Source organism: Falco rusticolus, chromosome 3 (assembly GCF_015220075.1).
Source record: "Falco rusticolus isolate bFalRus1 chromosome 3, bFalRus1.pri, whole genome shotgun sequence".
Classification (NCBI taxonomy): domain Eukaryota; kingdom Metazoa; phylum Chordata; class Aves; order Falconiformes; family Falconidae; genus Falco; species Falco rusticolus.
The window spans coordinates 103,153,529-103,172,803 of record NC_051189.1 but is presented as its reverse complement, the minus strand read 5'-3'; the positions used below and the strand labels follow the sequence as shown (position 1 = coordinate 103,172,803).

Below are 19,275 nucleotides of genomic sequence, written 5' to 3'. Positions count from 1 at the left end.
TGAAAGGGTGGTCAAGCACTGGAACAGGTTGCCCGGGCAAGTGTTGGAATCACCGTCCCTGGGGGCATTTAGAAAATGTGTAGATGTGGTGCCAACATCCCCCATAACCCTTCAGACCCCTCCCGCAGGCCACCCCCCAAGAAAACACCCATCTGCTCCGGAAACAAACCCGAGAAACAACCCCACCAAAACCCAAACCAACCAACAAACAAGCTCTGTATTTTAGATTTTTCTGTAATGGTCGGCATCAGAGACATGTTTTCTTGTAGCGTCTACAAATGGCACTCTGGCCCGGCCCGGATCACGCCCGCCAGAGTGCAATGCCGGTGATGAAGAGCGCGATCAAAGTTTGGCTTGGGAAGGAAAGAGGTTTATTTCTGGCGGGGGGGAGCAGCTGCCGTCACCTGCTCTGGGGCTGAGCTGCGAGCCCGACTTCACAGGAAGCTGTGGATTTCTCTGTAAGTACCTGCAGGGCGAGGGTCGGGAGGATGGGGCCGGGCTCTGCTCCATGGCGGCACAAGGGGCGCCAGGCACACGCCGCAGCACAGGGAGCTCCTTCTGAACGTGAGGGGAAAATTCCGTGTTTGGAGGGTGCCGGAGCGCTGCAGCGGGCTGCCCGCAGAGCCGCTTCTCCGCCTGGCCGAGCCCCTCAGCACCCTGCCCGAGAACAGCTGCTTTAGCGGGGGGGTTGGACGAGCCGATGGGCAGCGCGGCCCCCCAGCCCGGCCGCGCCGCCCTTCTCCTCAGCGGCGCGGAGGACACGGCGGTTCCGGGCGGGGGGGCGCGCGCGGGCCCGCCGGGGCGCGCCTGGCCGCGGAGCCGCCTCCCTCGGCCGGCGTGGAGCAGGCGAAGGGCGTGGGCAGCCCCGGCCGGGGTCCTGCCGCCTGCGGCCCCGCCCCGCCGCCGGGCGCCATTTTCTTGCGCAGCACGGGAAGGGCCTGGCCCGGCTCCCGCAGCCCGGGGGCGGCAGCGGGGCGTTTAGGGCTCGGTGCAGCGGCGCGGCAGTGAGGGTGTAGTCGGGCTGGCCTGGCGGCGTGGGGTCCGGGGGGACGCTTGGGGGGGAGGGGAGGAGGAAGAAAGGAGGAAGAAAGGCGGCAGCGGGGATGGGCCCCGGGGAGACGTTTCGCCTCAGAGAGACGTTTCGCCTCAGAAAGGTCTGTGTCCGGAGAGGCCCTCGCCGAATTCCCGAATTGCCCCGGGCACGGGCACCTGCCGATCCGGCACCACAACTGACTGGTTTTTTTGGGTGGTTTTTAAAGGTGACGCCGCGTATGGCTGCGATAGGAAAACCTGGTGCCCCGAGCACGTTACTTTGGAGGAGCACGTGGCCTCCCTTGCCTGCAGTCGGGATGAGGAGATGGAGGTATGTGAAGTGTTGGCTTGTTGCCGCACAGCGGTGCTTTTCTGAAGAGGACTAATCTTCTTTTCCTTGTCGAGAGTTAGGGGCTGCTTTTTCCTGAGAACTCTACCGTGCTGTTCAACAAAATTCTTTATTCGGTGTGCGCTTTTGCCCCGAGGAAAATCTGATTTATTCACCATGGCTGTCTCCATTGTGGAATAAAGCTCTCGTTATTTGTGTGGGTTTTTTTTTTCTCTCTCTCTTTTCTCTTTTCACATGTAAACTGTAGTGAAAAACAGTGCTGAAAAGGCTCTGGTGCTTCCCAACAGTGGCTGGGTTGCCTGCATACCATCTCTAGCGCCGTCTCCAGGAGCATGTTGATGGTGCTACAAAGAAATGAGGTAGCGTCCCGCTTCAGGAAGAAAGCGTGTTGGGTTTGAAACCTGCAGGTAGGCCAGAAGGTGGTTGCTGCCTTGGGTCAGTGATGAGTGTTGGCATGTATTATCTGATCTAGAGTTGATGTCTATCACCACTTTAGCTCTAGAATTACTCTGAGACCCGGGGAAGTCCAGTTCCCTTAAGCTGCAACCTTGGAGCTTTTCCAAGCAGTGGAATGAAATGCCTGTCAGAGGCTGTAACCCTCTGCGTAAGCGTAAGGAGAAGGGGACACGGTTTGAGTTTTCTTCCATTTACGTGTTGGGGAGGTATAGTTTTTAGCTTAATAACTGTCTGCTACCAGGAGACATGTTCATGTTAACTGTCTGCAGCTCTGGGTACCACATGAGCAAGTACTGATGTATTTGTTATTTCTGAAATGCAGTTGCAGCTCAACTGCCGGAGTGCGATACCTGATGTGGCATAGAAGGGGATGTGTTTTATTAATTTTTTGTTTTTTGTAAGGAGGAAATGCTCGCATGAGTTTGACCTGCAAGTGACATTGTTTCACAGTTTGTGGCCAGGTTGCACTGCAGATGTTGACTTGGGGTATGAATTCCTCCAAGTGTGCTTTAGGGGAGCTCTGTTGGTCTAGATGTGCTGAGCAGTCCTTCTGCTGCCTGCATAGCTGTTTTGGTTTGGCTCCCAGGTGTGAGTATGCAAAAGAAAACATGCAAGTGTAGTCGGCCTTGCTCTAAACCCAGAATGGTTTTGACTTCTTCCCGGATTATCTGAGAGCCCCCTGAATGTTTCAGGCAGGCCAAGAGGTGTGCCCCAGCATTTGTGAGAGCCCACAGCTCTGCAGTTCTCTTGGAGGGCGCTACGGGTAAAGTTTTTAGGTCATGGAGCTCTTTGCAAGTCAGATTAGTGGAGCTTCTTTGGATATATGTCTGAACGTGTAGGCCAGCTGAAAGGGTTTTGTTTGCTTTCATGTGCAGTAAACACAGGTCACTTGAGTTACGATGTATACTTGTCAGTTATTGAGGAAATGTCTATCCGTGGGATGGCAAAGGAAACAATACAGGGGCACTTTTTAGTTTGTTTTTTTTGTTGTTCGCTGTAAAACCTGGGTGCGGGTTAGCATCTTGTCCCATCTTTTCAATGGTGATTGGAATGTATTTGTTTAAAAAAAAATAGTTTTCATTCCCTATCCAGCCCACCACTGAGACGCTAAGTTCACTTTTTGCCGTTGTGATCCTGTGCCATCTCCTGCACATTTATGTAAGGCCACCGGTGCTGTTATACTGGCACGCAGGCTCCTGCTGCAGGCACCGGAGAGCCTGCCTCACCTGGTGAGGAAGGATCCATCTTTGTGGTCGGCAACAGGCCGGACTGCCAGCGTGCGCAGCAGGGCCTGTGTGCATAACCCAGAGTGTGTTACAGCCACATAGTGCACAAGGGAGTGAGGTGAAGAGCCTAGGAGGCTGTGTCTCCTGAGAGCTGTGACACACCCACGGGTTATCTTAGGTGGAGGACAGCCAAGCCATTGTCCTTCCTTGTCCCTCTGGCCTGCTACCCATCACTGTTTATTTTTTCTTTCTCTGTTGCTCTGCCTTGGTCCTGTCTCTCTCTTCTGTGCCTCGTTTCTCTTACGATGCAGTTGTCAACCTCTGTTCTGCTCTCTGTTTTCCATCCTCCCCCTAACTTTCAGTCTGTGCGTCTCCATACCACTGCCTGTCCCACTGTTCTTCACTGTACCCCCCTGCCCAGCTCACTGTCCCATTATTCCCTGGTCCTGCTGCCTGTCCATTTTTCCCTGTCCTGCAGCCCAGGGCTGGTTTTCCTTTCTCCTTCTCTTTGTCCCGATCTCTGTCTCTCTCCCATCACACGGCACCCACCCCACGCCCAATCCCTCTGCCTTGATCCCTGTCTTTTTCTCTCCCTCCCTCCTTCCTTGTTCCTCTGATTTGATTTCTTTCTCAATCCATCTCTTCTGCTCCCTGGTCATAATTTTCTCTCTCTTTCCCTCTGTCCTACTCGCGCAGGGAGCGTGCGAGGGAGTGAAGGTATATGTCTAGGAAACTTCATCTCGTGAGAACTGTAAGACACCCACGTATCCTCTTTGGCGAAGGACAGCCAAGCGACGGGCGTTACGGAAGCAAAGGGAGGGGAGGAGGGGGAATAACTGTTTGAACAGTCAAATTCTCCTGGTGGCACTGAGAGTGGGAGCTGCGGTGAGTCCTGGGCCCTTGGGGCCCTGTTTCCCTCCTTATGCATCACAATCCCCGCCTGCCTCTCCTTGACTCCCTCTCCTCGCTGCTGCAACTGTTTTTAGATTGATTTTTTTTTTTTTTTTCTCCCTTGCACCTTCCTTCTCCATCTTGCTCTGAGAGGCTTCCTGTCCCCATCTTTTAGGTCGTTCCTCTCTCCTGTAGCCTGTGTCTTCACCCCAGCAACACCTTCTCTATCTCTCTCTTGACTGCAGGCCACCCTTTTTGCATTCTTTAGCCTCTGTCCTGTAGCCTGTTGGCATTTTTGCTGTCTCTGGCTCTCTCTGTCTGGCTCCCTGTCTGTTTTGTTAAGTCTTGTGGCTGTATTTTTCTTTCCCCACCTTGGTTTGTCTGGCTCTCCATCCCTTGTCGCGTCTTGCTTCTTTCCTTCCTCCCTCCCTCCCTGTCTGTCTGTCCCCAGTTCTGAACTCTCCTTGCCTGCCTGGTATCGTGCTGCAGGTTTTGTCTGTTTCCATCTCTCTCTGCCCAAGGCCCTGTCTGTAACCTTTATTTCCTCCCTCTGCATGGAAGCTTGTCAGAACTTTTCCCTTTCCCAGTCTCTCTGCCCTATTCCCTGTTGTTGTTCTTAATTCCTCCCTCTCTGTGCCAGTACCCATCACCCTTTGTCTTTTTTTCTGGACTCAAGATGCTGAGTTGTGAAATTCTCCCCTCTCTGCCTTGTTGCCTGTTACTTTTGAAGTTTTCTTTGTCTGCCCCTCTTTTGGGCTCCCTCCCTCTGTACCCTGTGGCCTGTTGCGTTCTCCCTCTTATTTCTCATTCTCTCTCTTGGGCTCCCTGACCCTCTTTGTTTGTTCCTCTGTCTCTGCCACCCGGATGTTGCTGTGCTTCCTGCGAGTGTCGCGCTGGGTCTGGCTCCTCGTCCCTGTCTCTTGCTTCCTCCCTCTCATCGCTGTAGCCCATTGCTATCATTTTCTTTCACTGTTTCTGTTTGGCTCTGGCTCCCTGATGTTTCCTTCCTTCCTCCCTCCCTCCCTCTGCCCCGTTGCCCTTAGCTATTTTTTACTTGCTCCGTCTCTTCCTGCCTGGCTCCAGCTCCCTATTTTTTTCACTGCTCTTTCTCTGTCCTGTAGCCCATCAGTATTTTTTTCTTTCTCTGGCTCTCTTTGGCTCGCTGTCCCTGTTCAGGGTCGTCCTTCTGGGCCTTGTAGCATGTCACGGTTTGGTTTTCTTTCTCTGCCTCTCCTTTCCCAGCTCCCCATCCCTCCCTCGCTTGCGATCCCCCAGCTTTTCTCTGTCTTGCCCCTCTTTACTGCTGTTTGCTAATTGCTCCCTCTCTGTTGCATAGCCCATCGCTTCTTTTTACTTTCTCTCATCTCTCTGTGTCCCTCTTGCTGCCCACGTTCTCAAATTCTTCCTCTCTGCCCTGTACCCCGTTGCACCGTTGCGATTATTGTTTTCTTCTGTCCGTCTCTATCCAGGTCCTTGTCAGTGTCTTTTAATTCCTCCCTCTGCCCCCTGTAGCCTTTCTGGACTTTTTCCTTGGTCTAGCTCCCTCTCTCCAGATTTTAATTCCACATTCTCTGTCCTGGAGCACCACACTATTTATTTGTCTTTCTCCCTCCGTCTCTGTCCAGCTCCCTGCCACTGTTTTCTTCCCTTTTCATCTTGTAGCCCATGGCTGGCGCTTTTTTTTTTCCTTTCTCTGTGGCTCTGTCCGGCTTCCAGTCTGTGTTCTTAAATTCCTCCCTCTTCCTAGTAACCTGCTACTGTTTTTTCCCTGTTCTACGTCATGTGTTGTCTGGTCTCCTGTCCCTGTTTTTCACTTCCTCCCTCTCTGCCCTGTGGCCTGTGTGGTCTTTTGCCTTTCTCCACCTGTCTCTGGCCAGCACTCTTTTGCTATCATTCTTTCCTCCCTCTCCAACCTGTAGGCTGTGCTTTTGTCCTTCCTCCATCTCCCTGTCTCTTTCTTCTGATGGTGTCTTTCCTCCATCCTCTGCCTAGCTTTGTATCTCCGTACAGCTGCCTGTCCCGCTGTTCCTCGCCGTATCCCCCCTGCCCAGCCCAGCTCACTGTGCTGTTACTCCCCTGTGTGGCGTTCCCAGGCCTCCTTTCCCTGTCCTGCAGCCCAGGACTGGTTTTCCCTTTCCCATTCTCATTGTCCTGAATACCTGGCAATTGTGATGGGCTGTGTGTGGCGGGGGCTTAAAGCACGTTAAAAAATGTGAATGTGAGGGGTTGAAATAAAGACAAAACCCCTCTCATTTTTGTATATGATGACAAAATATTTGTTAATATAAAAAGAAAAGGATGTTAAACCAAAAGCCTGTATGTATGACATTGTCTATTAAGTCTCCTGTCTCATGTAGTAGGGCAGGCCCTGCGCTGTGGCTGCCAGGCCAAGCCCTGTGGCGCGCTCTGCCATGCTGGTGCTGCAGCTCAGGTGTTGCACACGGGAGGTGGTGCCTCCTGCTCCATGCCACCGGCCTTGGTTAAGGCCTGTGTGACCCCGAGCTGCCTGCGGGATGGTGCCACTGCGACCACTGCTGCCTCCCGGTAAGGAGCCACCACTGCTGTGCCAAGAGTGCGTGTCCAGCGGGTGCTCAGCGCGCAGTGTCTGAAGCTGCAGTTGCCACTGTAGCCCCAGGGCAAACGCTACCCGCCAGGTGCCATGGCCCTGACCATAGCCACAAGCTCCCCTTCTGGGGACCCTGGGGGTGTGGAATGGCCCCGCCCCTTCATGGTGCAAGCCCCGCCCCTAGCTACCAGCCCTGTCCATGGCTACTACCTGGGAATGGTGTGGCTCCGCCCCTAGGGATAAGACACGCCCCTGGGTGAGAGCCCCCGTGCTCGCTGCTGCCCCCTGGCGAGTCGTCATTGCAGCCCCGGCCAGCAGGCATGAGGCAAACAGCGTGGGCATCCCCAGCCAGGGTCTTGCCGGCTGCTGCCTCGTGCCCCAGCCCGCAGCACGGCGCTATGTTGTGCTGTGGAGGGTGGCAGAGGCAGGTGCTGCTGCTGCTGCCCGGTGCTGAGAGGGCCCAGCCCTACCGGCTTCTGCAGGCATGGGGCGGTGCAGGGGCTTGGAGCTTGTTCCAGTGATGCCGTTGACGTGGCAGTGAGGGTGAGCCTGCCCGAGACTGGCCTGGCAGCAGGAGGCCCCCCATGAATCATCGAGGGGAGCTGGGAAAGCAATCGGGGCAGGGGGCCAGGGAGATTTTCCGGGTTGAGGGGGGTGGGGGGTGTGGAAGGGGTGGCCCCTGGGGATTTGTCTTGAGGGGGGCTGGGAGATGTCTGGGGGTGTCCAGGAAGTGTCTGGAGCAGGAGGGGGGGTTGGGGTGTTCCCCAAGTAGGTGCTGGGGGGGCTCAAGCAGATGTTTATGGGGTGCTTGGGAGTGATAGCCCCGGGTGGCCAATTCTACAGCATCCCCTCAGGGGAGGTTTGGCCCCACAAAGGGTCAGTGACAGCTGTGGGTGGCCAATCAGAGGCAGCATCCCCTCAGGGGAGGGTGGGCCTGAAACAGGGTCAGAGTGACAGCTGTGGGTGGCCAATCAGAGGCAGCATTCCCTCAGGGGAGGGTGGGCCTGAAACAGGGTCAGAGTGACAGCTGTGGGTGGCCAATCAGAGGCAGCATTCCCTCAGGGGAGGGGTGGGCCTGAAACAGGGTCAGAGTGACAGCTGTGGGTGGCCAATCAGAAGCAGCATTCCCTCAGGGGAGGGTGGGGGCTTCTGCAGTGATGAGCTTGGTTTGGATGGCCAGTGCATTGATTGCTCTTCTGCCTTGCAGGGGAAACTGGCTGTGGGGAAAGCAGCAGGGTTTCTTTTGTCCCTCTATGAGCTTGGATGGAGGATTTGAGTCTGCATTGCATACTGTCCTGATTTAACCCTGCTGGTCATTGAGTACCATGCAGCCCGTTGCTCACTGCCCCCTCACCTTGAGGGGCGGAGAGGAGAGCTGCAAAGGAATGTGAGACTTGAGGGTTGAGATAAGAAAATAAATAAGAATAAAATCCAGAGGGACAAGAAGAAGGGAACACGTGGTGCACAATGCAGCTGCCCGCCGACTGATGCCCAGCCAGTCCCCGAGCAATGGCCTGCCTGCCTGGGCCAACCCCCCAGGTGTATATGTATATATATATATGTATATACCTTCATGGCATCCCGTGGTATGGAATAACTCTTTGGCTAGTTCAGGCCAGCTGACCTGGCTGTGCCTCCTCCCAATTCCTTGTGGCCCTCTGGCCTTTTCGCTAACGAGGCCTGAGGAATTGAGAAGTCTCACATCAAAGCCAAACCACAGCACTGTACCACCTCCTAATGGGATAATTAACTCCATCCCAGCTGAAACCAGGAGAGTATCCACCCCTTATTCCATACCATTTACGTCACGCTACATTTTCCAATACATCATCATTGTTGCCTCTCCTGTCCTTTATGTAAACGCACAGATATCATTCTCTTAGTCTACAGGCCATCCCTCTAAAATCGTTTTTTAAAGTTTTTCTGAGTGTGTCCTACTAGACAGATACTGAGGGGCTCTGCAACTGCTTGGATAACACCAGAGAAGGCATTCCTGTTTCCCATGCCCTTGGTGTTGAGAAGGATATGAGACCACACAGTTCCACAGCCTCAAACCCCTGCGATCTTACCCTGTCACCCAGCCCACCCGCTGCTGCCTGCACAGGGAAACTCTTCTGCTCACGGCCAGGTCAGGGCACACAAGCCCCAAAGAGCTGTGTATCTCAGTGGTAGAGCTGAAGGAGTAAATCGATGGCTGTCCATTAGCAGCCTAGTCCTGGTTTCACCCGGCTGAAGCTTTGCACTTGTCTTTCCTGAAGAATCCTAGAAGAATCAGGCCACAGGGCTTTGCCTGCTTATCACAAAACCCTTTCAACACATCTAACGTACCAGCAGACCCATGGCTGACAACAGCAAAACCTCCAGAATCCTGCATAGCACTTGAATAGTTAAATCTATTTCAGCACAAAACCCCCTATCTCCTCATTCCAAGTAGGTGTTGATGCCTTACCCTGGTGGGGGTTTTTTTGTTGGGTTTTTTTTTTTTTAAAAAAAAAGTTGTGTAAATAAGAGCTTCTATAAAGCTGGTTTAGAGAGTTTGCACTCTGGATAACTCCACTGAGAGCAAGGTAAAAGAGCACTGAGAGCAAGGTAAAAGAGCCCTGACAGCTCAGGATTGGGTTCATTGCTTTTTTCCCTCAAACAGCTGAAGTTTCAAGGAGGTGTCCCAGGAATCTGAACAGAGGTGTGGCTGTAAGCCTGATGTCTTGGGGATCTTCAGCTCTTGTCTACCATTGGGATGAGATATTTACCTGCTCACTGCGGGGCTCTGGTGCCTTGCTCTAAAATACGGAGCCCAGGACTGCCAGAGCCAGACTGTGGTGGGCAGGAGAGGTGACCCAAGCCTCATCCCACCTGCCAACTCTCACATTCCTGGTTAAGCACACCTTTCTCTCACCTTTGTGAAACAGGCCTGTTAGTTAGTTAGCTGCAGCTTTATTCATCTTTACAAACCTCTGCAGCTAACTGGCAGCTAGCTGATTTCACTGCCCTTTGCAGCCACTAAATTAATTGTTTATTTATAAATACCTTTTCAAGCTTCACAGGCAGTGCTGGCAGGCAGCCATCACAGCTCCAAAGCCAGGTGCATGGTCTGAAAACAGAGGGGGGAGGCCCTGTGAGGGGATCCTGCGAGGAAATCCTGTGAGATTTCTTAAGGCAAAAAAAACCCCCCAAACCCACAACCATTTCTTAAGGCAAAAACCCCAGATCCACTTATGGGACTTCATGCCATTTTACTTCACGTCTACCAAAACAACACCAATTGCCATACCGTAGCAGAGTTTATGCTTCCCTTCCTAGGCCGTTTCTCCTAATCATCTGAGGTATACAAGGGCCACCAGTGATGACAAGAGTCTGTCCACTTTTTCTGTGTGAAAGGGTCACCCTCAATCTTGCTCCCGTGTCTTAATAGACACCCCGAAGGAGAACGCTGAAGAACCTCCACTCCAGTAGAATGTCCAGGTCCCATGCCACAAAGTTTCAAAAGCTCATACATCCAATAGCTAAACAAAACCTGGCAAACAAAACTGAACAGAGGCAAAATCCAGCAAATAAAATCCAAGAGAGGTGCAGATTAGCAATAGCGAGTATCCGGGTTCTGCGCATCCCCGTCTATAGCATATGGATTACACAAGTTGCACTTCAAATAGCCCGGTGGGACTCTAACCCACAATGCGGTACGACATCTTTGTAAGCAACCTCAGCATTTATGACCAATGTCGCCGTTATCCCAAAGAGCTGTCACGGAGACTCACCCGGCCAGGGAATCGCAGGGCCTCCCCACAAATACTCTGGCGTGTGCTTGGAGTCCTCACGATCCCTGTGGTCTGTCGAGGTTCTGGAAAGCGGGTCCCATCTGGGTCACCAGATTCTCTTCCCAACAATCATAAGTGGGAAAACTCTCCCAGGCAAAGGAGAGTTTGGAAAGCTGACAGCAGTTTAATGCTGCTCTGGGCGCATGGGGGATTTTTCCTCCTAACATGCACACCCGGTTCTCGAGGGTCCACATTGTATACCAGGAAGTGTTTGCATATGCAGAGGACATTGCATCTACCTTGTCCTTTTCATGGGGGGACTTCTGCTGTCAGGCCCGGTAGAGCTGAATGAGGGGGGTACCTGGGAGGCTGGTCCTATCCCAGCCTGAGGGATGTGGCAGCTGCTCTTCCCATGCTTCTCTTGCTGCATTCCAAAGAGCCAGAGACACAAAGGCACACAGACACTGGCACAATGCATGTGAAGGGCAAACCAGATTGACAGGAACAGGATTGCATGTCTACCAGTGAAACAGCAGCACACGTTTGCTCCTGAGAAACAAAAGCACAGCGTGTTCACAGATGCCTCACATGACAGAATGGAAATGAAGTCTGTGGCATATGTGGGGCTCGAAGGCAAGCTCCTTGCCCAAATCCTCAGTGCAACCCTTGGGTCTTTCCAGACGCGTCTGTCCTGGGTCACGAGAGTCCAGTTTCAAGGTCACTTGTGGCTCATCCACAAGCGCAGCGGGATCCCACCAGGAGCTGGCCAAAGACGTTCTGTGTTTCCAGCTCCTTTCCCCAAGCCCTCCAGCCCGTGATGACCTGTGTTCCCTTCCTCCAGTGCAGCCTCCCCCTCCTCCCTGAGCAGGCCCACTTTCAGCCCTTTGCAGGGACTCTTTCCCTTTGTGCTCGCCTTGTCTGCCTGCAGCCTGCCTCGCTTGGCAGGTGCCGGGCGTGGAAGTCCTTGCCTCGCACAGGAGACTGACTTGAGCTGAAGCCTGGTTTGCTGTGAGCACCGAAACATTTTATTTCAAGCACGTGGTCAGCCTCATCAGGTGTGTGCGTCCCGAGGCACGGGCGCAGGGCAGAGCAGCCCTTTGACGCTGAGGTGGCCTTTGCATCGGCAGGCATTGCCCCAAAGGAAACGGTGGTGGCACACTGCAGCCTGCCCTGCGTGCCGTTTGTCCTGCTGCTCACACCGTTTTTCCCCTTAGGTACTGCAGGAGCTCCTGCAGCCGGCTAAAGAAGTCCAGCAGCTTCTGGACTGGAAACGGGCAGGAGCCGCCTGACTGCGCTGCTGTGGGCCTTGGCCTCGGAACGGGGCTTGAGGTGGTGACAAAATGACTCCAAGCGCGTGCTGTTGGAGTAGCCCTCACTGCTGGGCGCAGGCCCATCTGTAGCAGGATCCAGTCGTAGAAGTGCTGAGTGGAGGTGTAGACTCCGGGCTGCCTGGCTCGGGCACAGCCTCTCCCCCAGCTGGTGACACCAACAAGCCAGAAGTAGTCTGCGCTGCTGTCTTGGCACACGAGAGGCCCACCGCTGTCCCCCTGCAGAGGAGGAGAGAGGACAAAGGGGTTGTTGGGTGGCCACTGTCAGCACGCGGGTTGGCTCCTTCTCTCTGACGGCACCTGCCGGAGCTGTGTTCCCTGCAGAGCGAGGCTGTGTCGAGCGAGCCTTGCCTGGGAAGGGGTGGTGGGCTTGTAAGGTGGGGCTGGCTCTCCTCACTGCACGGTGATGGTGGGTGTGTGGAAGAGAGCTGTGGCAGGCTTGGGATGGGGAGCCGTGGGCTGCCAGGAACACTAGGAGGGCTTTCTGGGCAGAGTGCCATGCGTCTGGGATAAGAGGGGCACTGGGCAGGGGCCTGCCGATGGGGAAGGGGGTATAAGCCCCCCTGGCGGTGGGGACCTGAAGTGGGAGGGGCACTGGCCAGGCCAAGCACATGCCGGGCCATGTTGGCGTAGTTGCGTGTGGCGGGGCTGCCTGTGCTACGGGGCTTGGCTCGTAGCACGCTCCTACCTGGCAGGTGTCAATGCCGCCCTGCGGATAGCCAGCACAGACGTTGTGCGTGTGGATGGCCCCTCTGTACCACCGGCTGCTGTTACAGACGTTGACATCAATGAGGCGGACCTGGGCCTCCTGCAGCACATCCGTTGATCGTCCAGCTGTGAGCACAGGAAGGAATTAGCAAGCAGCAGCTCACTGGCACTTCTCCTCCCCTGCCTGGCGGAATCCCTTGCCTCGCCCGCGCTTGGCTTTGCATCCTGAGAGGCGTTATAGCGCCATTTGCCTTCCGCCTTGCTCTGGGGAAAGGGCTCAGGCCCATCTCTCAAGAGGCATACGTCCCCGCAGGCTGACTCGGGCTCTGGCCTCTGCTGTCAGGAAGCCCAAGCAATGGCCCCGAGCGTGCCAAGCTTGCGCTCGGCACACGAGTACTTCCGTGGTACTCACATCTTGCAGTCGTGGCACCCCAGCCGCTGATGTAGCAGTTTTTCAGCTGCGAGACTCTCAGCGAGGCATCGGGCACGCAGGCAAGCTGAACGTAGGCGTTGCACTGCACAGGCTGGTCCAGCTCCAGCAAGGCAATGTCGTTCCTCTGCGTGATGTTACTGTAGCCTTGGTGAAGGAGCAGCCGCTTGATGTTGCGCACCTGGGCCTCAGGGCCCAGCTGAGTCAGCCGCGTGGCACCGATCACCACGCGCCACATGGTGATGTAGCTGGAAGGCAAATGGGGAGAGGACTCAGAGGGAGCACAGCCACGTGCTGCAGCAGCCCAGCCGTTGCCCTGCCTTCCGCTTGACGAGGGAGAGAGGAGAGCAGCGCTCGGGAGGGTGTGACTGGCCTCGCGTGCCTTAGGCTCAAGGAGCACCCAGGCCCTGGGTGTCCTGCGAGGAAACGGGGCGGGAGTAGCCCGTGCTGATGCGCACGGGGCAAGCGCTAGTGTTGTGGGGCTATGCGCATTCCCGGTGGCGCCTTACCTGGCCTCGATGAAGCAGTGGGCTGCTGTCAGGACCCACTGTGCGCTGATGAGGGAGCCTCCGCAGGTATGACCCGTGCCCGCTTGCCAGGGATTCTGGATGCTGACGATCCAGGGCCAGGCCCCTGCCTGGGCATCTGTGCCACCCACGACGCGCGACATGCCATACTGAAAAGCCATGGGCCGGAGCCCGCAGGTCCCTCTGTAAAGAGAAACTCCTTAGTGTCCTGCTGGATGGCTGGCGCCCCTATGGCTCACGGTCAGCCGTCTTCCCTCCCCACAAGGCGCTGCCTGGCCAGCAGGGCTGGGGAAGCCTGTGGGGCACGTGTGTGTCCACACCCTGCCTCTTTCTGCTTTAGCCCCGTAGGTGAGTACTGCCAACAGCCTGCGTGCTGGCAAGGAAATGAGCCTCCCACACTGGCTGCCCTCCAGCCAAGCCCACAAGGGCTTGCCCAAGCTCCCTCCCAGAGCCTCGGGCCACTTACCCACAGCTGTCCCATGTGCCGTACGCAGGACAGCACATGGCCAGCAGGATGAGGAGGAGGCGCAGCAAATCCATCCCTGCCAGTGACACGTGGCAGCTGCAAGGAGGAGGGCTTGTCACCGCCAGTGCAGCCGCCAACATACTGCCCCCCGAACTCACGTTGCCCAGGATGCCCTTGGCCCCGGGGGTGATGTCACAGAGTGGCTGGTTGCCACGGGGCTGGGCGTGGTGGCCTCTGCGGGGAGGGGGGGCAACAGGAGGGGTTCCAAGCAGGACGGGAGGCAGGAGCTGGGATCGCACAGCCCCCACAGAGCCCCGTGGAATGCTCCCTTTGCGCGATGAGGGTGGGCAGGCCCCGTGGCAGGCAGCAGCGCCTGGCTCCTGGCTCTGCCTGCTAACAGCTCACAGGAAAAACCAAGCGTGGCGGCGCAGCCTCTTTGCGAAGGTCACTGCCGCCCTGCTCTCGGCAGCCCTTTGCCACCTGCTCCTGCCCAATAAAGAGACACACAACAGAGAACGCAACCACTAGAGGCAGCACGCGCCTGCTTGGCTCTTGAAGAGACACTCTCTTGATGGTCGTGGCAGGCAAGCAGTGACGGGCAAGCCAAATAAGCCAAGCCTAGCCCAGCAGTGCCAACCTTCCTGCACGCAGCACAGGGAAAGGCACACGCAGCACAGTCCTCACTGGCTATGTCAGCCACAGCAACGCCCTCTGGCAGGCTTCGTGTCCCTGCTCTCTCTGGGTTGGATTGTGGTTCTGGACCAACACTGAAGAGGGCAGCTGTGGCACCTGCTATGCACGGCCGAGGACATACAATCAGAACGCCAAAAAGGCGCCTTCGAAGTCCAGTGCTGTAAAACAGACATTAGAATCCCCTGTCGCTGTTAAGAAAGTGGGAGGATTAGGCAGCACCGGGTGTCGGTCAATTGCTATTTGATTAACAGCCCTTAGATGTTGTACTACATGCTGCTCCTGGGCATGTGGCTTTGCAACAACCCCTGTTTTAGGCAATTATGACTTCTAGGCTCCAGTCCGAGCCAGGATTCCAACTTCATAGGATACTGGGTTTGTCTTAGGGGCTTCGCTCCCGGTTTCAATTCCACACTTGCTGGTGCTGCTGGGCTGAGCAACCCCCTGGCCCAAGGCAGCTGCTGCCGTGTGGACACAAGCTCTGCCACCTAGGAGGGTCCCAGTGTGCAGGGCTTTTTGGATGGCAGCAAGGCGGTCACAGGCCATGACGCTCAGAAGTAAAGACTCTGCACGGAGATAGTTCAAGCTGAAAATCATTCGGTAAATATGCAGACCTTGCAACTGGTGCTTCAGCACTTGTGTTTAACGGACTGACTAACAAGGACGCTACGGTCTGCACGTGTCGATACCGATCGATTAGCTACGTTGTAAGCAAGAACTATGTTGTCTGCAAGATGTACGAGCCGGGAAGAGAACCAGTACAACCTGGCTCTGCGCTTGCTGGTGTGGACTCCTCAGCACTGCGCGCCAAAGGGAAAAGTACATCCTGAGGAAGGGTGCGAGCCTTCCTCCCAGAGAGCCCAGCCCAGGACCAGCAGGTGTCAATGCACCCGCGCCAGAGTGAGGAGGCTTATGATACTGAGTTCCTGGACCGAATGGTAATAACCCCGCCTTTTCTCGGGAATCTAATGAATATGTATGCTTCTGTGTAATAGGGATCTGCTTACTTAAGCCCTGGGTGTGCAAGTGAGGAGGAGCGATCCCCCTTGCAGCCGGAGCCCCGATAAACATACCTGCTTGATAACCCTCCTTGAGTTGTAGAGTTTGATTCCGCACGTCAGCACCAATCAAGAAGGCTACAAAGACCTGTGCAGCACATGCCGAGTAGGAGATGGCCCCGTGTCCTGGTTTCAGCTGGCATGGAGTTAACTTTCTTCTTCGTAGCTAGTGAAGTGCTGTGTTTTGGCTATGATGTGAGAACAATGTTGGTAGCCGCACTGATGTTTTCGGTTGTTGCTGCCTAGCGTTTCTGCTAAGTCAAGGCCTTTTTGGTTTCTTGGGCCTTGCCAGCCAGAGTGCTGGAGGGGCACAAGAGACTGGGAAGGGACACAGCCAGGTCAGCTGACCTGAACCAGCCACAGAGGTATTCCGTCCCGTGGGACGTCATGCTTGGCATAGAAACTTGGAGGGTTAGCTGGCGGGGGGATTCTTGCTCAGGGACTGGCTGGGCATCGGTCAGCGGGTGGTGAGCAGTTGTACTGGGCATCATTTCCTTTTTTTCCTTCTCCCTTCCTTTTGATTTTACCCTTTCCCCCCACCTTTCCATCCTAATCGTTATAGTTGTTCTTCTTCTTCTTCTTGGTATTGTTACTGTTGTTCTTCACTCTTTCTTCTGTTTAAATTATTACATTGTTCTTATCTCAACCCTCCAGCTTTACATTGCTTTCTGATTCTCCTCCCCACCCCTCCGGGTGGGGGGGAGTGCGCAAGTGGCTGCGTGGCGTTTGGCTGCCGGTAGCGTCTGGTTGCCGGCCGGGGTTAAACCGCGACACAGGATGGAAATGAAGTCTGTGGCATATGTGGGGCTCGAAGGCAAGCTCCTTGCCCAAATCCTCAGTGCAACCCTTGGGTCTTTCCAGACGCGTCTGTCCTGGGTCACGAGAGTCCAGTTTCAAGGTCACTTGTGGCTCATCCACAAGCGCAGCGGGATCCCACCAGGAGCTGGCCAAAGATGTTCTGTGTTTCCAGCTCCTTTCCCCAAGCCCTCCAGCCCGTGATGACCTGTGTTCCCTTCCTCCAGTGCAGCCTCCCCCTCCTCCCTGAGCAGGCCCACTTTCAGCCCTTTGCAGGGACTCTTTCCCTTTGTGCCCGCCTTGTCTGCCTGCAGCCTGCCTCGCTTGGCAGGTGCCGGGCGTGGAAGTCCTTGCCTCGCACAGGAGACTGACTTGAGCTGAAGCCTGGTTTGCTGTGAGCACCGAAACATTTTATTTCAAGCACGTGGTCAGCCTCATCAGGTGTGTGCGTCCCGAGGCACGGGCGCAGGGCAGAGCAGCCCTTTGACGCTGAGGTGGCCTTTGCATCGACAGGCATTGCCCCAAAGGAAACAGTGGTGGCACACTGCAGCCTGCCCTGCGTGCCGTTTGTCCTGCTGCTCACACCGTTTTTCCCCTTAGTAGTGCAGGAGCTCCTGCAGCCGGCTAAAGAAGTCCAGCAGCTTCTGGACTGGAAATGGGCAGGAGCCGCCTGACTGCGCTGCTGTGGGCCTTGGCCTCGGAACGGGGCTTGACGTGGTGACAAAATGACTCCAAGCGCGTGCTGTTGGAGTAGCCCTCACTGCTGGGCGCAGGCCCATCTGTAGCAGGATCCAGTCGTAGAAGTGCTGAGTGGAGGTGTAGACTCCGGGCTGCCTGGCTCGGGCACAGCCTCTCCCCCAGCTGGTGACACCAACAAGCCAGAAGTAGTCTGTGCTGCTGTCTTGGCACACGAGAGGCCCACCGCTGTCCCCCTGCAGAGGAGGAGAGAGGACAAAGGGGTGGTTGGGTGGCCACCGTCAGCACGGGGGTTGGCTCCTTCTCTCTGACGGCACCTGCCGGAGCTGTGTTCCCTGCAGAGCGAGGCTGTGTCGAGCGAGCCTTGCCTGGGAAGGGGTGGTGGGCTTGTAAGGTGGGGCTGGCTCTCCTCACTGCACGGTGATGGTGGGTGTGTGGAAGAGAGCTGTGGCAGGCTTGGGATGGGGAGCCGTGGGCTGCCAGGAACACTAGGAGGGCTTTCTGGGCAGAGTGCCATGCCTCTGGGACAAGAGGGGAACTGGGCAGGGGCCTGCCGATGGGGAAGGGGGTATAAGCCCCCCCGGCGGTGGGGACCTGAAGTGGGAGGGGCACTGGCCAGGCCAAGCACATGCCGGGCCATGTTGGCGTAGTTGCTGTACCCTTGGTGAAGGAGCAGCCGCTTGATGTTGCGCACCTGGGCCTCAGGCTGTTTTAGGCAATTATGACTTCTAGGCTCTATAAGTGAAGCTCTAAAGAGAGGAGATCCTCCTTCTTTCAGCCCTACATGCCATGATTTTCCTTGTCTTTGTTAATTCTTGCATCAATCTGTCTTCTGCTATAGTGTGGTGAAGCTTTGCTCACGTGCTGCAGTGCAGGAGAGAAGCAGGAGAGAAACAGGAGCCAGGCACATACATTGCACTTGAACAGTAGGGCTATGTCCCTAGAGGGTAGAAGGCAGTGGTGTGAAGGATGGAAGCTCAAGGTTTGTCAGGGGTGCGGTATCTCCCTGCTGCCACCCTGGCTTGTGTGGCTATGCGTATGGCAGATAGCAGAGGGAGATAGCGGAGGCAGCAACTGTGTCCCTCTGAGGACTGGGAAAGCTCTGTCTGAAAGTGGAAGAGCTGCTCTCAAGGCCCTTGAGGCGCAGCAGGGCTTCCTAGGCCCCAGAAGTGGACCTCAGAGCAAGTGTGCTCAAGGCTGCTTTGTGTTTTGAAAATGGACCTGTACCGGTTCCCATGCCTCTGCTGAGAGCCAGCAGAAGGCGTCCTTGGAGAAGACAACTTGTCTTCTGGGGATACTCTGCTATTCCAGCACCACATTTGGCAGGTTGTTAGCAGGGAAAGCCGTCAGAGGTGGCCACGCTTCACAGATCATTGAAGGAAGAGCTTGGGGTCGTTCTGGGGAGAGGAATCTGGCAGGGACAGCAGTACCCAGGAAAGTCCCTCAGTAATGGCATGCAAGTCCAAGGGGACCTAGCTAACAGCACCCAAAGACCACGTGTGTTGACAGATGGGGCAAATCTAGGAGCAAGGGGTCAAAACATGACTAGGGTAGGTCCCGTGCTTGGGGGGACAGCTGGGCTGAGAAAGGGAGGAGTCAGGGGAAATGAGGACCACAGCAAATGGAGAGAAGGGGGGATCAAGGAGCCAGTCACGTAGAAGCAAAGTGCTGGCTGCTCTGCTTGCCTGAGCCCTGCACCCAATCACCACAGTACCCGCTGTCTTCTTTTGGAGAGCCACCCCAAAGCCCTTCCAGTGTGGCCTCACTCTGCACCCGCTGTGCGGTGGGTCCCCAGACCTGGCTGCTAGTGTGGCCTCACTCTGCACCCGCTGTGTGGTGGGTCCCCAGGCCTGGCTGCTAGCAAAGGCTGACTGGGACACAGGTCACAGGCAGCCAGCGCTTAGAAAGCCCCAGTGTCTCGGGCAAGCTACTGGTTGGAGCCGTGTGTGCGTGCACAACTCACTAGTGAACTTGAAGCTGGACTAGTTGACCAGCAAGAGAGGAGGGAGACCCTTTCAGGCTTGTGGATGGCCTGTGGCTGCAGCCCCCGTGCTTGCTCAGCCCCAGCATCCTGACCTTGCAAGACAACCAGGCCTGCCAACTGCTGGCCTCCTCTCCACCTGCTGGAGGCAGGAAGGACTTGGAGGTGCTTGAGCATGCATGCCCTGGGCTGCTTCCCACCTAGGCATGTCCCCTCTGCAGGAGCTGAACAGGGCCCTGCCTCTGAAGCTGCCAGGACCATCCTCCTCTTGCTCTTCTCTTGGTCCCCAGCAAGTGATGGTGCTGCAGCTGCCAGCTCTGT

General features: G+C 55.8%; 2 protein-coding genes, 1 long non-coding RNA gene and 1 other non-coding gene across 8 annotated transcripts in view; 3 read left to right on the top strand and 1 right to left on the bottom strand.

Annotated features, from left to right (window-relative positions):
- The window catches only part of LOC119144799 (medium-chain specific acyl-CoA dehydrogenase, mitochondrial), a 46,035-nt gene that overhangs the window by 11,537 nt on the left and 15,223 nt on the right, over positions 1 to 19,275 (top strand). The window lies entirely within an intron of this gene.
- Positions 1,065 to 7,116, top strand: LOC119144802. 2 transcript variants are annotated; one of them, XR_005103219.1, is made up of 4 exons: positions 1,065 to 1,363; positions 3,760 to 3,948; positions 6,312 to 6,470; positions 6,504 to 7,116. It is a non-coding gene; the product is annotated as an uncharacterized LOC119144802 (long non-coding RNA). The 2 variants fall into 2 exon arrangements; XR_005103218.1 differs by lacking the exons at positions 6,312 to 6,470; positions 6,504 to 7,116 and having other exon boundaries at positions 1,098 to 1,363; positions 3,760 to 6,277.
- Positions 1,816 to 1,900, top strand: LOC119145696. The gene has a single exon (XR_005103502.1). It is a non-coding gene; the product is annotated as a small nucleolar RNA SNORD45 (small nucleolar RNA).
- Positions 11,201 to 16,014, bottom strand: LOC119144801 (acrosin-like). Of its 2 annotated transcripts, XM_037380611.1 has the most exons (5): positions 15,498 to 16,014; positions 13,251 to 13,451; positions 12,724 to 12,989; positions 12,292 to 12,437; positions 11,201 to 11,822 (listed from the first exon to the last, which is right to left on the bottom strand). In XM_037380611.1, exons 2-5 carry the CDS (start codon positions 13,427 to 13,429, stop codon positions 11,469 to 11,471), a joined length of 945 nt encoding a protein of 314 aa, XP_037236508.1. In that variant the 5' UTR covers positions 13,430 to 13,451; positions 15,498 to 16,014; the 3' UTR covers positions 11,201 to 11,468. The 2 variants fall into 2 exon arrangements, with proteins under 2 accessions (XP_037236508.1, XP_037236507.1); XM_037380610.1 differs by having other exon boundaries at positions 13,251 to 16,014.